General features: G+C 47.8%; 1 protein-coding gene across 5 annotated transcripts; it reads right to left on the bottom strand.

Moving 5' to 3' along the window:
* Positions 1–1791: 1791 nt before the first annotated feature.
* On the bottom strand, positions 1792–21847 carry UBAP1L (ubiquitin associated protein 1 like). Of its 5 annotated transcripts, none has more exons than XM_070500003.1 (7): positions 21721–21847; positions 16462–16601; positions 15626–15918; positions 13507–14073; positions 11122–11328; positions 5170–5271; positions 1792–4236 (listed from the first exon to the last, which is right to left on the bottom strand). In XM_070500003.1, the coding sequence occupies exons 3-7, from the start codon at positions 15743–15745 to the stop codon at positions 4102–4104; spliced, it is 1131 nt and encodes a 376-aa protein (XP_070356104.1). In that variant the 5' UTR covers positions 15746–15918; positions 16462–16601; positions 21721–21847; the 3' UTR covers positions 1792–4101. The 5 variants fall into 5 exon arrangements, with proteins under 5 accessions (XP_070356104.1, XP_070356116.1, XP_070356100.1 ...); XM_070500015.1 differs by having other exon boundaries at positions 16485–16601; XM_070499999.1 differs by having other exon boundaries at positions 15626–16601.
* Positions 21848–22326: the final 479 nt, after the last annotated feature.

Raw genomic sequence — 22326 nt, 5'->3', positions numbered from 1 at the left:
ACGCCCTCCTCCCCAACCCCCTTGTTAGAGTCAGGGGACCTTCAACCTGCTGGCTCAGAGCCTCTGAGGGAACCTGGTGGGGACAGAGCAGACAGAGTATAAGGGGACAGAAGTGAGAGCAAGAACTGAGGCAGAACTTGCTTCATTCTGCATCCTTGGGCCAGCCTTGGTTCATCACCTGGATTCCCGACTCCACCATCCTTCTGGCCTCCTTTCCCAGGGTCATCTTGTCTAGACCTTGCCTTCAGGTAGCTGAGTGTCTCATCTACTGCTGTTTCAAGGGACTATCAATGCAGCCACCTGACTTTTAGTAGTAGCTGTAGAGATTGTCCTCTCAGGTGGCACTCCCAGAATCCTCTGCTCCAGCCACCTTCTTAAACTCTGCTGACCAGAGAGGCTGAGTCACTGGGAGAAAGGTTCTCTCAGGTTTTCTGAGTTTGAGTATAAATACTAGAGATTCGTTAATCATAACAAAGAGGAGGAGGAGGATCAGAGTAAAGGCAGTAGTGATTATAGAATAAGGCAGGGTATAAATATGTATAAATAAGTAAATAAATACTAGATGCCATGCCATAGCTTCCTGTGCACTATTCTGTTCAGTCATTCCAAGTGGGAAGTTTTAGTGTCTATATTTGATGGATAAGGAACTGAGGAACAGAGAGTTTGTGACTTTCAAAAGGTCACACAGCTAGTTAGTGACAGGGCTGTAGTTTCAGCCCAGATCTGATTGCAGAGTCCATGCCTTCACAACTACCACACTATTCTACCTCCTAAAGAATATTTTAACCTAACAATGTGCCCACTGATGTCTCATTTTTAATCAAGCAATAGTTTTCTAGGGATGGGAAGGGTTGGGGCAAGTGGGAGAAGGATGGGAGGAGAGGTATGGGGGAGGGACCTGCGATGTGAATGAGGGGCCTGCCAACTTGTCACCTCTAATCAAGGGGACTTAATAGAAGTGGCATCCTGAGGCCACATTACCTTAATCAGAACATAAGAAGCTTTGGATTTACATTGCATCTTAGAATCGAACTTGAATTGTACTGTCTTTTCCAAGTGTTTTATTTTTGACCAACTTTATGCCTTCTTGCTGATTTTCTCAAATGGTTTTGCATTTCCCACAAGTTATTCAGAGCAAGTTTTAAGGCCAAAGAATATTTTTAATGTGATTTCAAGTTGGCAGGCATCAAGGCTTAGTCGAAAACACCCCGGGGCTGGATGAGCTTCAGCAGGCCTGGGTTTTAGTCCCAAACTTGCTGCTCAGGCTGTGCAGGCATGCAGAAGTCCTCGCTACATGTTCAGACAAGGTGTCTGGGTTGAAGCCGTGAGAGAGGTGGAAGATTTTGTTTGTTTGTTTGTTACGGCCTCAGCTCCAGGTCCAGCCCTGTTTGCTGGGTGGTGAGGGCTGAGAGGTTTTGATTCTGTGGTAATTGCCACAGGTCTTTGCACGGGGCCAGCTGGGAAGGGCAGCATCTTGGCTTGTGACCTCCGCTTGCTTGAGTCAGGGCAGCTCCAGTAACTGCCCTCGATCCCTGTGGGCCTTCAGAGGGTAGGCCCAGGGTGTCTGGAGACAGCTCTGATCCCAACCTGCTCACTCCCCAAAGGAGGAAAAACTGACATAGAGTACAGATTGTCAGAGCAGAAAGGGGCCCAGACTGGCTGGTTCTCGGGGTCACACACACTAGCCATGGGCCTGTTATATTGAATAAGAATCCCCAGAGATATTGGCATAAAAACAGACACATGGATCACTGGAACAGAATAGAGAGCCCAGAAATAAATGCACACATAGATGGCCAATTGATTTATAACCAAGGATCCAAGAATATACACGGGGAAAGGACAGTCTCTTCAATAAATGGTGTTGGGAGAAGTGGACATGCAACAGAATGAAACTGGACAACCATCTTACACCATACACAAAAGTGAACTCAAAATGGACTAAAGACTGGAACGTAAGATCTGAAACCACAAAACTCCTAGAAGAAAACACAGGCGTAAGCTCCTTGACATCAGTGTTGGTGATGATCTTTGTAATCTGACACCAAAAACAAAAGCAAAAGTAAACATGTAGGACTACATCAAACTAAAAAGCTTCTGCACAGCAAAGGAAACTATCAATAGAATGAAAAGGCAGCCTATGGGATGGGAGAAAATATTTGCAAATCATGTATCTGATAAGGAGCTAATATCCAAAATATATAAAGAATTCATGCAACTCAACAGCATAAAACCAAACAGCTCGATTAAAAAATGGGCAGAAAATCTGAATAGACATTTTTCCAAAGAAGACATACAGATACCCAAAAGCTACATGAAAAGATTAATCATCAGGGAAATGCAAATCAAAACCACAACGTGATATCACCTCATACTGTTTGAATAGCTATTATCAAAAACACAAGAAATAACAGGTGTTGGCAAGGATGTGCAGAAAAGGGAATGCTTATGCACTGTTGGTGGGAATGTAGATTAGTGCTGCCAGTATGGAAAACAGTATGGAGGTTCCTCAAAAAATTAAAAATAGAGCTACTATATGATCCAGCAATTCCACTTCTGTGTATTTATCCAAAGAAAAGAAAAGAAAAACACAATCTCAAAAAGATATATGCACCCCCCTGTTCACTGCAGCATTATTTACAATAGCCAAGACATGAAAACAACCTAAGTGTCCATGGATGGATGAAGGAATAAAGAAATTGTGGAATATTATTCAGCCATAAAAAAATAATGAAATCTTGCCATTTGCAACAATACGGATGGACCTTGGGGGCATTATGCTAAGTGAAATAAATCAGGCAGAGAAAGACAAATACTGTATGATCTTTCTTATATATGGAATCTAAAAAACAAAAACAAACCAAGCTCATGGATACAGAGAAGAGATTAGTGGTTGCCAGAGGCAGGAGTTGGGGAGTGGGAGAAATGGGTGACGGGGCAACAACAGCAACAACAACAACAAAAGAAATTAAAAAAAAAAAAAAAAAAAGAATCCCCGGAGAGCTTCTTATAAAACCAAAACAGATTCCTAGGGGCTGCCAAGCTGGTGGTTCTGAATCAGATTATCCAGGAGTGGGGCCTGGGACCTTTAACAAACTTCCCAGGGAATTCTTATGGATAGCAGCCAGGTCCAATCTCTCCACTTTTCCTGGGGAAACTGAGGCCCAAAGAGGCCTTGAGCTAGTCATCAGCAGAGCCAAAATCAGAAATTAGGTCTTCTGACCTGCAGTAAGATGTTCTTTCCACACCAAGACCAGGAGCCTACAGGACCCAAAAGAACTGCCCATTATTTATTTATTTTAATTTTCTTAAAATCAAAGTTACTAATGCACACAGTTTAAAGAGTCAACTACAGGTAGTTTTACAAGGCTTCTTTGAAAAAACACAAGCTCTTCATCCACACTCCCCCATCTGCCCTTCCCCACAGGCAACCACTTTCAACTCTTTCAGCTGAGTCTTTTGGTATTGAAAGAACAAGAATGTCACCCCAAAATATGCCTCACTGACATAAAAATTATTTTGAACAAAGGCAATTAAGAAGCAGCAAATGCAGGAAAAGCTCTCTGTACCCTCCCCTTTTCTGCCTAAAAGCAGGATGTAAATTTTCCTTTTCTGGAGACATTCTTACCAGCCCAGAGAGGCACCAGAGGAGTCTGCAAAGGAACCTTACTCCACCAGTTCCCACCCATGTGTTTACCTTCACACCGTCTGCCATGCTTGGAACCTAAAACTGTTTTCTTTTGTCCTATCATTTCTCTACAACCTTACTGTTCTTTGTTGAAGATGCTATATAAGCTGGAGTTCTAAACTGCTGCTTCAAGTTATTTTTCATTGGGGTTTCTCCCGCATAATATGTACTGCATGCATTAATTGTTTTTCTCTTGTTAACCTGTCTTTTTGTTAAAGAGCCCCAGCTGGAAATCTCAGATGGGTAAATTTGGCCTCCCCTATGTATTTACGCACACCCTTGGCATCGTTTGCATTTTTACAACGAGCATGCATTGCTTTGTCATTCTTATGTGGTCTTAATAATACAGTTAGAATGGATTGCCAGGTCTGGCACAGGACTGGGAGGCATGGGCATTGCGGAGGCCCCAGGGGTCACTGGGCGCAGGCCACCAGCTCCTCCAGGGCTTGCTCGCGGCGGTTGCTGTGGACCAGCAGCACCTCCTTGATCCGGTCCTGCTGGAAGCCCATGTCGCTGAACTGTTCCCAGAGGCGCAGGAACTCCCCTGCCTGAGGAAGGGGAGGCAGAGAGGGCGCTGGAGACTCTGCCCTGGGCAGCCCCTCCCTTGTGCCCACTGTATCTACTCCCAGAAAGCTGTGGTTCCCCTGAGGCCAGGTGAGCCCGATCCTGGGCAGCACCTGCGTTTTTCCTGTCCCTCTGGGGTGACATGAGCTCGGACCTCCCTTCCTGTGCCAAGAAAGGAGGCCCCCGCCTGGCCGCTGGCTCCGTCCAGACCTTACTCCCTCACTTCAGCTCACTCCTGACTTCCTGTGCTTGGGCGCTGGGGCAGGAACAGGAAGGCTGAATACTGGTGCCCAGAGGATGCACAGCCTCGGGTCTCTGCCCAGGCCCCCAATCCTGCCCAGTTTTCACACAGCGTAGCCTCCGCCTTCCTTCTTCCTCTGACGCCAGCGCTTGAAACTTCCCTGCTTCTCCTCCCTCCTTCCTCGTCACCATCTCTCCCAACCCTCCGTCCCTCCCTCAGCCTCTGTGAAGGGCTGCTCTGCCAAGCCTGGGCCAACTGCGGATTGTGGACAGGTCATATCCATCAGGCACTTAGAATGCACTACTGGGCCCACAGCTGCCTGCACTCTGGGTTGCCAGGTAGGTAACAAAGTCCCTGAACAGAGAGTTCAAGCATCTTTGTGCTGCTCGTGGCTCCTACCTGGGTGTCTGACAGAGTGGACATTCAGTAATGTTTGTTGTGTTGATTCACTTCGATAGCACAAAAACCTTGCCTCCTGTTTCCCTCCCCACCTCTTCCCTGCACCCTCCCCATGCTTCATCTCCCTGGGCCGTCTCCTTCTCCCTAGGGCTGAGCAAGCAGGCTATCTCCTGATGGCCCCCAGGCTGGCTCTGGCACTGGTGCACCGCTGCACACCAGGCTCTTGTGTGCACCCCATCCCTCCCTGCCTGGGGCCCGGGCAGGTGGCCCTGCTGACCTGGCTCTCAGAGAACTGGAACATCTCCATAGCCTCCTCCACCAGGTCCTCCTCATAGCCCTGCTGCAGCAGCCGGTCACAGGCGCTGAGGTAGCTGAGAACCTGGGCCGGAAAGGGGCGGAGAGGGAGGGGTGGTAAGAGGAGTGGCAGGGGCAGCAGATGGGGTGGGGGAGGCACCCCGAGGGCCTCATCAAGGCCTGAGCTCAGGCCAGGCTGACTAGGCAACCCACCACACACAACATGGCCCCAGAGACCCCGTGAGCCAATAGAAGAGGGACAGAGGCCTCCTCTGGGGACAGGCAGACAGCAAGTTCTCACCAACTGTCCTAAACTAGGGGCTGGAATTAGGAAAAGGGCTGTCAGGGTGAGCTAAGGTGTTCCCAGAACCTAAGTGGGGAGTGGGACAGGCCTGAAACACAGGGGTCTCACCCCCACCCACCCCAGCCTGCTCACCCTCCCTGGTGAGCACCTACCTGTGTGAGGGTGCCTCCTCACCCATCCACACCTGTGCACCCCCACCCCACCCCCAGACACATAATTCCCTGCCATCCAGGACTCATGAGCCCCTACTAGGCAACAGTCCTGCACCCATGCTAGAAAGGGCCAGGGCACAGACGAGGATCCCACAACCTGGAAACCTGTTCCAGTCACTCCCAGTGTGGTTGTTAGGGGCTCTGCCCTCAGGATGAAGAGCCACCTCCTCACCAGGGCGCACAGGCTGCTCCTGCCCCTGTCAGGAGCCTCTGCTCCTCTTCAGTCCCCCCAGGTCTCAGCATATCCACTCCCTCGGCCAAGGCCAGCCTCACCCCTCTTCCCTGGGGAGCCTCTCTGCCCCCTGTCTCCACTGGGTGCTGTGCCTCATGGTCTGATAGCACCCTATGCTTCCCCTATCACAGCACATACAACTTTGTAATTGCTCTAACTGGCTCTCTCATCCACTTGTTGCTAATCTTTCTCTCTCTCTTTTTTTCTTTTTTGGCTTGAGGAAGGTTAGCTATTTTGTATGTGTGTCGCTGCCACAGCATAGCTGACAAGTGGTGTATGTCCACACCCAGGATCCGAACCTGCAAACCCCGGGCCGCCAAAGCAGAGCGTGCTGAACTTAAGCATTACGCCACAGGGCCGGCCCCCTAACTTTTTGTTCCCCGAGGGAAGGGTTGTGTCAATCTTGTTCACCACTGTATCCCCAACATCCAGCATGGCAGGTGGAAGGAGCTCAATAAGTGTATGCTGTGTTTATAAAGTGAATTAAGAACTACCTTCAAGGAGCTCAGAGCTTAGTGGGGGAGATAAAACAGATACAGGAAAACATGAGTACCAGGCAAATCAAAGCAGGATTTATAGGGAGTCAGCTCCAAATGAAGGCTCAGACCATAAGAATTATGGGTGTAAGTGGAGAAGAAACAGATTGGGTTTCCACAGACCTTCAGAGCTGGGCAGAAAGCATGGATCACATAGACTAATGGTTTTCAAACTGTTTTGGCTTCTGAACTGTCCAAACATCAGGAGGCTTCAACACTAACAGGAAGGTCGGAGCTGCTCTGGGAGAACTGGGCTCAGGGGCGGGGATCCCAGAGTCCAGTGCTCCCACCCCAGGACACCTAGACCTTGCTCTGAGCACATTTGGAAAACCACCCAGCCAAGCCCTCCTGGTGCACTTGAGGAAACTGAGGTCCAGGCAGGGTGGGGGGCTTGCCCAGGGTTCCAGGACTAGGGCCTAGACCACCTGACCTCTTAGCCCCTGCCTTGTCCATCAGAGAGATGCTAGGGCTTTGAGATGGCTTGAAAGTAGACAGAGTTCTGAAGTTGAAAACAGGAGCAGGGGCAAGGGCAGATGGGAGAGGCCCCCATCACCTCTTGGTTCATCCATAGCAAAGGTTCTCGGCCGCGGCGCTGACTGCAGCTACCTGGGAGCTGTAAAAGCACTACGCATAAACCACTGATGCCTGCCTCCAGAGGCTCGGATTTATAAGTGGTCTGGGGGGCAGCCTGGGCACCGGGGTTGTTATAGCTCTCCGAGTGATTCTAATGTGCAGCCAAGGCTGAGTACCACCCACTCAAGGGACGGCCGACCTCAATCCATACCAGTGGATCCCATGCCAGGTTGCATATCAGAACCCCCTGCAGATCTTTTAAAATGACAGGCCCTTGGGCACGACCCAGATCCACTGACTGGAACCCTCGAGCAGATCCTGGGAATCTGCATTTGTCAAGATTCTGCTGCTTGGTCAGCTTTTAGACCTATGGGACTGTAGAAGCCAGCAGGCCTGCCTGTGCCCCAGGGTGGGTGAGGATGTCACCTTCAGACCCCAGGATGGGGCCCTAGAAGTCATCGATGACAAACACATATTCCCCTTCCATTCTGTGAATAGGGAAAGTGAGACTCAAAAAGGGGCCCTGATACGCCTGGAGTCCCACAGCAAATCTGGGCCTGGCCTATGGACCTTCTCACATGCCACCCATGTATGTCCTGCAGGTGGTCAGTGGGCACATTGATCATTGTGAAAGGAAGGAAGGAGTGATGGGCAAAGCTTATCTTTTGTATCTCCTCCTTTCTCCCCAGCTCTTCCAAGTGCCCTGTCTCCATTACCTGATGCCTTCCCTCCTAGATCATCTGCCGTTTATCTCTGGACAAAAAGGGTTTACTGTAGTGTACATGTTTCAAGGGGAGAAGGAATCTGAACCCAAAGGAGTTGCTGAGTTAATGGTGAAACTTCACAGGCTACAGGGAATCCTAACTTGATGGGGAAGATAGATGAAGTCATCCAATGGCCCCCTCAGAGCCTGGCTCCTGACTGCCCAGCGGGGAAGAAGGTCACCTAGAGATCTGGCAGGCCAGGCAGGTGGTCAGTGTACATCTAGAAACACAGCTTTCCTGATGCTATGGGACTCTTCCAGCCCACTCACAGGGAGGCCCGTGCCCATGCCTGCTCCAACTAATCTTCAGCCCTCCACAGTGGTGGCCTGAGATCTCAGCCTTGTCACAGGACCTAGAGGGATTGGGGGGCATGTCAGAGCCCCTACCATGGACCTGGTCCCTCACAGTCCTCCTGGCCAGCTTCTTGGCCAAGGTCCTGGCTTCCAGCAGCAGCTGAAAGTGGGGGCAACTTTAGATCTACTCTTAAACCTCAGATCAGCCTGGGGCGCTGCCCTAGAAGGTTCTTAAGTAGAGCATGAGAGAAAAGCACTGTGCAGTAAAGATTCAGAGTCAAACCAGCCTGGCCTCAATGCTGGTTCTGCCTTTGACTGGTTATATGAACCTCCCTGGCCTCAGTTTCTCATCTGCAAAGCGGGGACAGTAATAGCAACCTTGCAGAACTGAGAAGACCTAATTGAATACTCTCCGATTGAGGGCCTGACACAATGAGGGTGTTCAATAAATGTTAGCAACCCCCCATGTTAGCCACATGGGGGTCACCACGTTGGAAGTTTTCCTCCAGGACAAGGCATGGACTAATGAACCCAGAGTAGAGCAGAAGCAGGAGCGGGTGGGGAAGGGGACCGGGTGCATTCCTCCACCTCCTCAACCCGGCAGTAGCACAGCCTGCTTCAGCTCCAGTTTGAGAGTCACTCCTCTTCTGTCACTCCCTTGGCCAAGAGCAGGCAGCTCTAGACCTCAGGGATCCAACATATGGCTGTCATCAGTGATTATGGAGAGGGTGTCCAAGCCCTCTGGTGGTGGGAGGCAGAGACAGAAAGGAATACGTTCCAACTGCCCTGGGACCTTTCAATACCTGCGGCCCAGCTTTCCAACCACAAACAGCCCCAGGGTTTAGAAAACAATGTGAAGGGGGATGTTACATTCAGGTGGGGGAAGGCGGGCTTCACACAATGGCATTTGATGTCACCTCCTGCAGTTGCTCACAGTCCTTCCATGCCACCCTTTTGCTGTTGGGTCATTTATAAAATTCTCAGCTCAGCCCTCAAGGCACCCTCAATCTGCCCTCAATTCCCCTTTCCTGTCTTATCTGCTACCAGCCTGCACCATGCACCTTCTACTCCAGGAAGACTGGTCAGATCAGGGCCTCCCAAACACTTCCTCGCTGCCTCCACTCCTTTGCTCACACTGTTCCTCTTGCCTGGATTATCATTCCTTCTCCTTCCTTCACATCCAGGTCTTCTCCATCCTTGAAGTCTGTCAAAGCCTGGCCCCTCCATGAAGCCTTTCTTGATCATTGGAACCTCCTTGTGGTAAATTAAGAATGGCCATAAATTCTTTGCAGCCCCTTCCATCAAGAGGTGAAGCCTATTTTTCCCCCCTTTTAGTCTAGGCTGGTCTACGACATGCTTTGGCCAACATAATGAAGCAGAAGTGACCGCGTACAATTGTAGCCCTGGCCTCCAGAGACCTTGCAGCTTTCACTCTGAGAACCAAGTAGACTAGCTTGCTGGAGATATGTGGCCCAGTTGACAAGTATCACCAGCCACTGGACTGTGAGTAAGGCCATCTTAGACCATTCAGCCACAACTGAGTCTCCAAACTATAGCCACATGAGAGACCCCAGGTGAAACTAGCAAAAGAACCACCCAACTGAGTCCACCCCAAACTGCCAACCCAGAGAATCATGAGCAAATAAACGGTTGTTGTATTAAGTCACTAAGTTTTGGGGCAGTTTCTTACCCAGCAATGGATGACTGAAACAGCCCTGTAGCGCTCACATCCTTTCTGCTCCCAGGTATCTTCTCACTAGCACCTCTCTTTTGGCACTTAGGGAGCTCTCTCTTTTCTGCAGGTGCTTTCATATTCTTGGCTTGAACTCGGGGTAAAGACCCGGTCCCAAATCTTAGAGTGGCTAGGGGTGCTACCCTTTGAGTGTCATCATGAGTCTCCACCCTTCTTTCAATAAGAGTGCAGTCTTTAAGAAGAGAATCTGGGTGTGGTAGACTTTGTGACACACCTTCCAGATCCCCCTTCATTGAAAGCCTTGTTGCTCCAGATGCTGGGAGAGCTGGTAGACACGCTTCAGCTGTCTGCCCTTTCAGGGATTGCCTTAGCTGTGGGGAGCCACTTCTCTTGTCACCCCTTCCCACATCCAATGACTGACTGAGGCAGGGATATAAAGGCCTGACCATCTCAGCCCCACTTTGGACAACTCTAAAGGGCCTTATATACTCCAGAGCTGTGGGGTTGGCTGACAATGTCGTTGGGCCTACCAAGCTCAAATTCTAGCTCTGCCATGCCTGCCTCTGTCCCTTCCCTCCCATAGGAGTTGATCCCAAGGGCCTCCTTAATTAACATCCTGCATGCCAAACTCCATCTGAGTTTACTTCCTGGGGAACCCAACCTACAACACTGGTTTTTACATGCCTTGGTTTCCCCCATAGCTCCTAGATGCATCTAAACACCCAAGAAGTGCCCAATAAATACTGTTGACTAGATGGATGGATGTGTAGATGGAAAGAGAAAGAGATGGATATGGGTATGGATAAACTGTTCATTGAAGGAAGTGGTTAGAGCTGTGCCATCCAGTAACCAGTAGCCACAGGGGGCTATTTAAATTTAAATTTTAATTAGTTACATTTAATAAAATTAAAAATTCAATTTCTCAGTCACACTAGCCACATTTCAAGTAACCACATATGTCTCGTGTCTACCATATTGGACAACACAGGTATAAAACAGCTCTCTCATTACAGAAAGTTCTATTGGGCAGCTCTGGAGAGATTCTTGCCTCCCCAAATGTCCAGCCTCCTGTACTTGGGGCAGAGACATGGGACAGGAGTAGAATATTGAGATTCCCTAAGTGGGCATGGGGATTCCTGATAAACTCCTAGGGAGAAAGTAGCATTAGGGTCTAGAAACTTGCTCACAACCTTCAATAATTAATGTCAGGCTGAGCTTCTGTCTCCAAAGAGAAGGAAAGAAAACTTCTTCAAGTGAAAGATAAAAACCACATGGCCACTCACTTTATTCCAGCTCCACAGCCACCCAACTCTGGGCCCCCCACTCACCTGTCTCAGGCTTTGCCACCCCGTCTTCTGCAGAGCCCCGATGGCCCTGTGCAGGGGATACCCCAGGGCGATCACTGGCCCGATGAGATCTTGTTCCTCCTGGCTCAGGGCAGACAGCAGGTCAGCAGAATCAGGGTGTGATCTGTGGGTGCTGAGAGGCTGGGGCGCCCCCCCAGGAGGTGGCAGGCAGGTATACGGGCTGAGAGACTGAAATACAGATAGGCTGGATATGTCAGTTACCAGTGGAGGTGACACTTGGCTGGGCAGGACGTTTTTGAAGGTGGCTTTGCATGTACCTTCTATACAGAGTGTAGGGGCTAATATTGTGGAGAGCTTGGAGTCCCGCAAACCTGGGTTCAACCCCAGCTCTCTACTGTTTTCTCAGTTTATTCATATGTAAAATAGAGGCAATCATACTAGATACCTCACAGGGTTGTTGAGAGGCTTAAATAAGACAATGTGAGAAAAGTGATTAGCAGAGAGCCTGGCATATAGAAACTGCCAGTAAACTTCAATATTTCATTTATTGCTTAGAACAACCCTGCAAGAGGAATATGATAGGTCCATCCTATTATCCTATTTTATAGACATTGAAATCAAGGTTCAGAGAAGTTAATGACCTCATAAGCAACACACATTTGGGACCTGAACCCTACTCACAAATCCAGGGTCCTTTACCCCACACCTTAGTGAGAGGGGACCAGGAGTGGATCCTCCCAGCCAGACCCTCCTTCTTGAGTTCAGCTGGGCTGTGACTCGGCAGGACATGGAGCAGAGTAGGGACTGGGCACAGCTGTGGTGCTGGGGAGACCCATACAGACCCTGGATGAAGGAGGGTGGCTTGAAGGCATTTCAGTTGGTTTGGCCGGCATCACTCCTAACCCATCCCCCATGAAGCAGCACCCATTTGCCAACCCTAAACACACTGCCCTGTCCCCTCCTCCTTGGGGAAAGCCCAGCTGCTGCCCTGGCTCCTGGGGCAGAGTATACGTGTATGACATATGAATTCCTCACCCATCCCCATCTTCTGAGAGATGAAGGATGAGAGATGACCTTACCCTAGGGTCTGCCCTTTACCCCTAGAGTGGAAAATATCCAAATTTTAGGATCTGAGTCTACTCGTGTGACCTTGAAAAATATTCTTAGATGCTCTCTGCCTCAATTTCCTCTTCTATAGGCCATCTGCCCCATCCCCTTCACGGGGTTAAATTTAATCTGGACCAGCGAAGAGCCATCCTTGCATCAACACTTGGTCCTTGATGTGGGCGTGGTTTGTCCAGTTTACAGAGCTTCTTCTCTGCGTTGCTCTAAATGCTGTGTGGGGATTGCTGGCCCATTTTACAAGTAGAGAAGGGATGGCTCAGAGCAGTTCAGTGACTTGCCTAAGGCCACACACCAGCAAGTGGGAAAAGCCAGACCTCGAGTCTGTCTTTTGGATTTAATTTCACCTTGGCCTTAGTCTGTTGCGTCTCCTGGCCTGACTGTGGGGTGCTGGGGGCAGAAAGCTGTGCCCAGCTGCCACCTCCTGTTACCAATCCTGATCCCCTCCCCCGCAATGTGTTCCGGATCCAGGTTTTGTGGAGTTTGATACTTACACAACTTGGACCTCTTAAAGAGAAAAGACACAATTATGAATATAAAATTAGGTTCAAGGCCTTGGAAGGGGAAAAGTGAGGGGCCTGAGGCGTAAGCTTCGTTGGTTTCACCGTAAGTTCACTTCTGCTCCCGTTCTTCTGGGCGCAGGTGCTCGGTCCTGAAGCCTTCCCAGCCCGCAGCAACCCTCACCTCTCTCTCAACGCCTGATTCCTCCCGCGATCCAGGGCTGCCCTGTCCCACACCCGCTTGGCCAACTCTCCTTGTCCTGTGGTTTTGACCTGGTCTCTTCTAACTCAGTGTCTGGCAGGAAGTAACGGTACAGTGAACATTTCTTGATTGATCCTCCAGCTAACTCATCCTACAGCAAGTCTTGCCCCGTGGGAAGCCCTAGATTTGAGTTACATTCATTAATTCAACAGACGTTCTTTGAGCACCCCCTACAGGCCAAGTCTGCTGCTGGGTGCTCTGGAAACACAAATGAATACATCCAGGCCCTGCCCTGAAAGACTTGATGTTGTACTGGAAGAGATGGACAGGTACTGGATAACTACAATTATTGGGACGCGCGCTCTGATAGAGGCAGAGCAGGCACTGGGAAACAGAGGGAATGGGGACCTCTGAGCAGGGAATATTCTAGGCAAAGGGCCACAGGAAGGACAGGCCAGGTGTGAGCAGGTAGAGGGAAGGACGACGAGCGCGGAGAGGGAGGATGGAGGCTGCTGATCGGGCCGGGGACCCAGACTGTGGGGGCCTCGGGGCTGAGCTTGGCGGAGCGGGCAGGTTTCTTACCGCGACCGTGGGCTTGTGGCTCCGCAGCGGGGGCATGGCGCCAGCCGTGGAGGGCCGCGGGGGCGGCGCGGGGGCGCCCAGGAGCGGCAGCGCGGGGCTGGGGGGCGGCGCGGGGCTGGGGCAGAGGCTCAGCGCCCGGTGGCGGATCCGGTGCAGGAGGGCGCGGGGGCGGACGGCCAGGGGGCCCTCGGAGAGCCGCCGCCGCGCCCCGGCCAGCTCCGACCTCACCCCGCGCAGCACGTCCAGCGAGCACCCCCGATGACCCGGGCTGGGGCCCGCCGGGGAGCCGGGCTGGGGGCTGCAGGGACCCGGCTCCTCCTCGCTGGCAGAGGAGGTTTCTTCCTCGTCCTGGTCGTCGTCCTCCTCCTCCTTGAGCGGCTCCTCGGGTCCGGCCTCAGGGCCTTTGGCTGGGGCAGGCACGGACACCAGCTCGTGTTCGGGGCTGACCAGCAAATGCCAGGCGGGGGGGGCTGACGCTGTCCCTAAGGCATCGCACTGCAACGGGCAGGGTCCCCGGACGACAGCCTCCACCCAGAAGAGCGTCCTCCGCTCCAGGCTGAAGTCGTGCTGTGGAGAGAAGGTGACAAGAGGCTGGGCCGGGCAAACCATAGCCCAGGGGGGCTCACCCTTACCCTCTGGCCTCCAGGGACCCTGTTCAGTGGAAGCCTTGCTAGGCCTGGACAGCTTCCCTTTCTGAGCCCCAGGCATCCATCACAGCCCATCCTCACCCTCAGTTTTAGCTACCACTGGGGTGGATGGATAGCAATAGCAATTTAATGGCAAACTCTGCATGAAGGACAAAGTGAAGAATAGGTTAATAGAATGAAATGTAGTGAAATCCAATATCGAAGTCCTTTTGCCATTCAGTATGTAATTGAACGACAGCGCCTTAAAAAATTTCTCCAATAAAACTTGTTCTTACTAAAGAAGCTTTCACTTGAGCCCAGCATCACTTGCCACGGAGCAGTCAGCCTTGGGGGCCTGCCCATGCACACAAACCTCCCTGTGGATCAACAGCTCTGCCCCTCGCCCCTTCGCTGCCATCCATGGTTACTTTGGGGCCCAGGAAATGTAAAAATCGCTAATCTTTATTAAACTCTACTCTTAGTAGAGTTCCTATTATTCCTATTTGCAAATTATGAAAATAAGGCTCAGAAAATTTAATTTGCTCAAGGTCAGATTGGTGGTGGGTGGCTGAGCTGGGATTCCACTGTCCATCTGACTGTAGTGCTTGCTCCACTATGGATCAGGCCATCTCTGAGAGCAATCAGGAGCCCACATAAATAATCTAATTTGAGAGTTTATAAGTGAGGCAAAAATAAAATATTCTTGTTGCCTACCTTTAAAATTAAGAACCAGAAATATAAAACTCCATTAAAAAATATAAAAATTTGAAAAAGGCAATTTCCATGCTGTATGATGGCCAGTTAAGGGAGAGAGAGGCTGGGGAAGTGGAGTGTGTGAGGGAAAGGGAGGCAGAAAGGCACAGACACGGATCACAGGTGCTGTGCCCTCCCACCCCTGACATGAGCCTACATTCGGGAGGAACATAACGTAGCTCTTCCAGTATGGCTCCCTGACAGAGGTCGGGACTGCGTCTTATTAGCCTCTCTATCCTCAGAGCCCAGAGCAGGCCTGACACAGTGTGTGAGCCATGGGACATGGGGTGCTTCAAGGGTGCCTCCAGGGCAGATGTGCTTTGGGTCTGTGGAATAGTAATCCCTTCTAATGTGCCCCAGGTAACTGCATTTTAACAGAGAATTCTGGAGATAGTATCTTAGCCCAAAGAAGTGATTCTAATGGTGGAATTTTAGACATGGCAGCAGGCTGATAGAGAAGAGAGGAACTGGGGCGTCCTTGCAATGACTCTCAGGCATTCCATATAGGCAGCCTCCCAGTCATCCTAAGCTTAAAATAACACCCACTAAATAATGACTATGACCAGGCCACCAGCCATCTGCATGAAACCCCTTTTCCTCTTGGGTTATTTCCAAACTCCCTAGAATACACCAGAGCAGGCCTGGCTGGCCTTTAAAATCAAGGAAAGTCCCCATGAGGCTCAGCCTCAGGCCCGCAGACCCAGGGACAAGGAGACAGATAGACAGAGAGATACACTTACCATAGAACCCAGCAGAAGCTCCCTGCAGGCTGGGACACTGAATTCTGGCCCAGGGAGGGGCTCTTTGCCTATCACAAAGCCCTTGGGAACCTTGAAGGGGACACCATCCAGGGCATTCATTCTGTCAGAGGAGCGTGGAGATGGCTGAGCAGGGCTGGGGCAGCCCGTCTGATGGCAGGGACAGAGCGTAGTCCTAGGACCCAGCTCAGGCCTCAAAGAGCCTCAGTGCTCTCCTGTGTGGGGGCTTAGCTGAGCCCCACACAGGCAGGAAGGAAAAGGTGAAGTGGCCAGTGCTGCATAAGGGAGGAAATGAATGAAAACCAGAGCATTCAAACTGACAGGAATTGACTATTTCATGTTTAAGTCCCAAAACGTGGTCTATAACACTAGTTCTAAAGCATTTTGTCAAAAGAGTTTTCACCCAAACGTTTAAGGAAGAAACATCAAGTTACACAAAGTCTTCCATAAAAGAGGGAAAGAAGGAATATTCCTAACTCGTTTTGGTTTCAACACCACCTTGATACCAAACAAGAAAATTAGACGCCAATCTCTCATGAGCATAGATGCAAAAACCCTAACAAAAATAATTATGGATAGAAAAAATATAACACTGCCAGGTTGAATGGATTTCAGGAGTGAGAGATTGGCTCAACATTCCAAAATCAATCAATGGGAATTAAGATAAATGTCAATAGAATAAAAATTAAAAATTATATAGATATCTATCTCCATAGATGCCCCAAAAGCCCTTGATAGCATCAATACCCATTCGTGATTTTAAGAAACAACAAACAAACCCTTTTATCAACTTAGGAATAAAAGGGAATTCCCTTAACCTAATAAAGAATATCTCTGAAACCTCCAAAGCAAACATCCCACTCAATGGTGAAATACTGAAAGATATCCCTGAGATTGGAAATGATACAAGGATGTCCCCATCATCTCTTCTGTTCAACATTGCACTGGAGGTACTAGCCTGTGCAAAAAGAGAGGGGAAAAAATAAACTATAAGGATTGGAAGAAAGAAATAAAACCACCATTATTTGTAGATAACATAGTTATATGTAGAAAATCCAAAAGAATCTGTGAATAAAACTCTTAGAATCAGTAAGTTAATTTAGCAAGGTCATTGGATACAAGATTGACAAACCAAAATCAATTATATCTGTATATACAAACAACAAACCATGTAAATGTTTTTTGGGTTTTGTGTATGTGTGTGAGGAAGATTGTCCCTAAGCTAACATCTGTTGCCAATCTTCCTCTTTTTGCTTGAGGAAGATTGTCCCTGAGCTCACATCTGTTCTAATCTTCCTCTATTTTGTATGTGGGACGCTGCCACAGCATGGCTTGATGAGTGGTGTATGGGTCCATGCCTGGGATCCGAACCCAAGAACCTCAGGCTGCCAAAGTGGAGCACGTGAACTTAATCACTACACCACTGGGCTGGCCCCGTGTAAATGTTATCTTTTAAAAATTTCAATCGCTAATGAAATTTTTTAAAGATAACATTTATATTAGCATCAACTACCTAGGACTCGATCTAACACAAGATGGATAAGACCTCTACACAGAAAACTGTAAAAGATTAGATTAAGTGAAGGAACATACCATGTCCTTGGATGGTAAGACTCAACACTGTAAAGATGTCAGTTCTCCCTGAATTGATTTATAGATCCCACATATCAAAATTCCATCACATCTTTTGGTGTAAATTGGCAAACTAATTCTAAAATTTAAATGAAATGCAATGGGCCAAGAAAGGCCATGACAATCTTGAGGAAGAAGCAACACAGTTGGAAGATTTATAGTCAGATATCAAAACTTACTTTAAAGTTATAGGAAAGAAGACAGTGTGGTACTGACATGAGGACTAAGAGACCAATAGAACAGAAAAGAAAGTCCCGAAACAGATCCACACACATATGGATCCTCGATTTATGACAAAATTGGCCCTGCAGAGCTGCAGAGCAGTAGGAAAATGAAGGTCTTTTCAATAAATGGTTCTGGATCAATTGGATATCCACCTAGAAAAAAAATCTTGACCTCTACGTCACATCATCACAAAAATCAATTCCAGGTAGACCATAGATTTAAATGTGAAAGGTAAAATAAAGCTTGAAGATAAAATAGGAGAATATTTTCATGGCCTTAGAGCAGGCAAACATTTCCTAAACAGGTTACAAAAAAAAGACTAACCATAAAGGAAAATACTGATAAATTGGGTTACATTAAATTTAAGTGCTTCCATTCATCAGAAGATGCAATTAAGAGAGTAAAAAGCAAATCATAGAGGAGAAGACATTTGCAGCACATGTGTCTGACATATGCGATATATACAAAGAACTTCAACAATCAATAAGAAAAAGACTCGATACAAAAATAGGCAAAAGATTTTAACAGGGACTTCACAAAAGAGGATATCCAAATAGGCAATAAACATATAATAAGTTATTATATTAGCGTCATTAGCCATCAAGGAAATGCAAATAAAACAATGAGATGTCACTGTGCATGCACACGCGCACACACACACACAGAGGAATGGTTAAATTAGAAAGCCTGACACATATCAAGTGTTGATGAGGATGTGGGACATCTGGAACTCTCATGCACTCTTGGTGAGCAAGTCAATAAGTATTACTCCACAGTATCTACTAAAGCTGAAACCTACGAATTAAAGACTCATTCACACATAACTTCTGGACCTTTTGGCTAAGATCGAGTGTAGCATCTGTTAGTTTCATAATATTTGCAATAGTCAGGGATTTTTTAAAAATGTATTTTAAACCAAATTAAATAAAGATTCTGTTGCCTTAAAAAGACAAAACTCATTTATACAGAATTCAAGCTCAATGAGACTGCCTATAATATAGACTAAAATCTAGACTTCTGACCGAAGTCTGGCCTTTTGCAAACAATCAGGGCTTACCAGGGAGCCTGCACCAGGGAGGACCCCTGGCTTAATACAGTGTCATCACTCTGGGATGGTGCAAAGCCCTAGTGCTACGGGTCACTGGGGTCATCCCCACGCCCACACGAGAGCAGCAGGTGAAGAAGTAGAGCAGGTAATCCGAGTGCGGAGCGGTCACACGGGGCCAGATGGGCAGATCCCTTAATTCCCTCATCTCTGCTGTCTGCCCCTCTCTCCGGCGTCTTACTGCATGTAAGATTCAAGAGGCTTCTCCACCCCATGCCCAGAGACAGTCTCCCAGCACATTGGGCGTGGCTCGTTATGCTACAGGATCAGACAGGTCCCAGTCTGATGAGTCAGGTCCCTACCCCACCAGCCTATTATGGGGGATCCTGAGGTTAGGGAGTTGTAGGCGACACAGGAAAGTGAGCAAGTTTTGGCATTCTCAGATTTATCATTCACATTTTCAGCTATTATTGGAATTTTGAGCTATGGGGAAGGACCAGTTTTCTTAAGACTCAAGTGAGAACTGCCCGTCCACTGAGCAGGTCCAGAGCCCTCCTCCTCCTCCTTCACTTCTGACCCAGCATCTGCATCCTAATAGAGATTCTCTACTCAGCTCTACAGCTGCTTCTGGAGTAATTTAAGAATCTGAGGATTCTGGAAACACGTCTCTTAAGAATAGCAACGGCTACAGTGTAAGACATGATCTAGTTAGAACATATTCTAAAGTGACAGTCACCTCTATTAAATACAAAACGAGACGTATAGATCATTAAGTGATGATATTCTTCAGAGGAAAAGGAGGATTCTAGGCCGTATGGGAGTTGGAGAAGCTTCAGGAAAGATGGGACTTGACCTGGAGCCTGGAGGGTAGGGGAACAGCCTGTGAGCAGGGAAAAGGTGGGGTGGAGAGCGTAACTCAAGGGAGCAGAGGCAGGGCAGACGAGGGGAGACAAGGGGAGGCAGAGGGGGAGACAAGCTGCTTGGCTCAAGTAGACAGCTTGTGCTGGGAAGGAGTCTGCAATAAGACTGAAGAGGTAGACTGAGGCAGAGCTGGAGAGGGCCCTGAACTTTAGGCTGAGTGCTGATTCCATTCCCCAGGCAGTGAGAAAGCCCAGAAGGGGTCTGAAAGGGTGGAGTGAGGAACAGGGAGCGGGGATATCAGGAAAGCCAGCCTGTGCATTCAGCAAACTGCATAATCCAGGACCCCTCCAACACAGTCTGTGGGTCTGCGCCGGTATGGCTGCATCTGAGCCTGAGGGTGAGGGGCGGGGTAGGTGGGGGTCTTAGTAATTGGTCTATGTGGAGCCCAGGCAATGACATTAGTATTATTTTTCAAATGTCTCCACTAGACTCTCTATATGACTTCATCTTTTCCCGTAGCTTCAATAATCTATGTGCCAATGACTCACACATAAAATTCTCCAGTTTTCTTCTGAGGTCAAACTCATAAACACATCTGCCTCCACGGCATCTCCTCCAAGATGTCTCAAGGGCGCCTCAAACTCAACAGATCCAAAGTGAACTCCTGGTTTTCTCCTTCCCCAAATTGCTCCTCCTCCCCCAGGATTCCTTGTCTCAAGGAATGTCTAAGGTGCACAAGCCTGGGACTCATCCCCCACCCTTTTCTCTCCTTCACCACCACCCATCTCAAATCCTTACCACGTTTCTCTCTTGAATCTCTGGAATTCAGCTATTTTGTGCTACCTCCACTGCTACCATGGGAATCCAAGCCCCCATTATCTCTCACTTGGATAATTGGTGTCCATGGATTCTCTTGTGCCCTGTTATTGTAATTCTGCTCCATACACTGGGACAAAAGTTCTCATTTCAGAACAGCAAACTAAGCCATTCCTCTGCTTAAAAGCCTACAATGGTTCCCAGCTACTCTCAGAATAAAAATCAAGTTCCTGACGAGGGCTTCCAAAGCCTTGCAGTGTCTGGCCCCTACTCCCTCACCTCCTGTCTTACTCTAGCCATGCTGCCTTCAATTGCCTTGCTTTCTTGGCCAACACAGGGCCTTTGCATATGCCATTCCAGATACTTGCTATGCTCTTCTTCCCTGTCTCTTTCTCATTTGTTAATAGCTGTTCATTCTTCAGAGTTCAGCTGAAATATCATTTCCTCAAAAAAGCTTTTCCTGACCCCCTAACTTGGATAGGTCCATCTAGTACAGTGGCTTTCAAGATTTTTTCTTACTGTGACCCACAGTATGAAATATGTTTGACTTTGTGCCCTAGCATATACATATGTAAAGTGAATAATGATAATTCTTACCCTTACTGTATGATAGATATTTTCTATTATTTCACCTAAATGCATTACAGAACACTCAGTTTGAAAAAAAAAAGGGCCTAGTTAATCTTATAGCACCATACCTTTCCTTCAAAGTACTCAGTACATTTTTTATGATTTTTGGATTAATATCTATCTCCTTCAAAACCTGCATTAGGGAGTGTTTGTTATTTTGCTCACCATGACAGCCCTTGTACTTAGCAAACTGAGCCTCAAAAAGCACTTAATATTTGAACAACAGAAAAGTATAAATTTGTGACTAAGCACTTTTTCTTTGTAGCACTTATCACAATTATAACCGACTCTAATTATCTATATAATCATTACGCTTCTCTACTCTAGACTCTAACTCCAGGTGGGCAGGAATCCTGTTTGCTCCTTTTTATGTCTCCAGCACTTAACATTGTACCTGGCAAATGGTAAATAAAAATCATTTCTCAAGAACATAGTTCAAATCTTGGGATCCAGATTCTGGCAAGCATGAGTTAACAAGGTCGAGAAGTGTGTTCTGCTCTGCGTAGTTACGCACTCTACCCCCAACTGTCTCAAAGACTTCAATCTTTGCTTCAGAGACTATGAGAAACCCAGCGTATTCAAAAAGGCAAATGAAACCTGCTTTGGAAACAAATTCTTCACGGATAGCCAGAGGTGGCAAGTCAGGAACTACTGTGTGGGGGCACCCAAAAGTAAACAGTTAATTATAGGAGAATAGCTTATTGGTTACAAGCACTAAGAAAAAAAAAAAAAAGATTTAGGTGGAAATGCCTCATGTAATCTCTAGTCCCTAAAATATATCACTGCTAATACTTCATAGCATTCACATTCCTTCTGTATATTACATATTATATTTACCTGAATGGAATGAGACATACTTTGTACTTACCTTGTAATTCCCAGGATAGCTTCCCTATGGACAAAGCATGGAGAAGTGAATTGCTACAACAGATGGTATACTCCCAGCTAAGCTTCTTGATAAATCCTTGCACGAAAGTCACATGGACATAGGAACATGAATGGTTTTAGAGTGATTAAGTTGGTTGGCTTGTAGCCAATTCTTTGACGTCATAAACTCAGCCACATGGGCTGAATACTCTTAGTATTTAACATATAACTAATCTCTTTATTTCATTTTTGAATCCTCCCTATATTTACTGATTTCTTAAAAATAAATGCTTTTGTTAGAGTTTCTCACAAATCCAGGGTCTCCTCTACTGGGAAATAGGATAAACAATATTCCTGCATATATATGACACGATGAATCAACACATTTCTGGTTAGTCTTTGAATGAGTTTATTTCCCTATTTTCATTAATTTATGTTCAATATATAGAGAATTGAGGTATAGGTGTAAAAAAGAGATGATTTAGAAAAGGGCTGAAGGCTCAACAGAATGGTAATTCCTAGTTCCGACTCAAAGGAATAAGAACTGAGTAACAATGACCAGCAATAACAACGAGCACCCCTATTGTGCGGATTGTGACCTAAAAAT

This window comes from Equus asinus, chromosome 2, assembly GCF_041296235.1.
Source record: "Equus asinus isolate D_3611 breed Donkey chromosome 2, EquAss-T2T_v2, whole genome shotgun sequence".
Classification (NCBI taxonomy): domain Eukaryota; kingdom Metazoa; phylum Chordata; class Mammalia; order Perissodactyla; family Equidae; genus Equus; species Equus asinus.
Note: the sequence above shows the minus strand (reverse complement) of the source record. Positions and strands in the feature narration are given on the sequence as shown.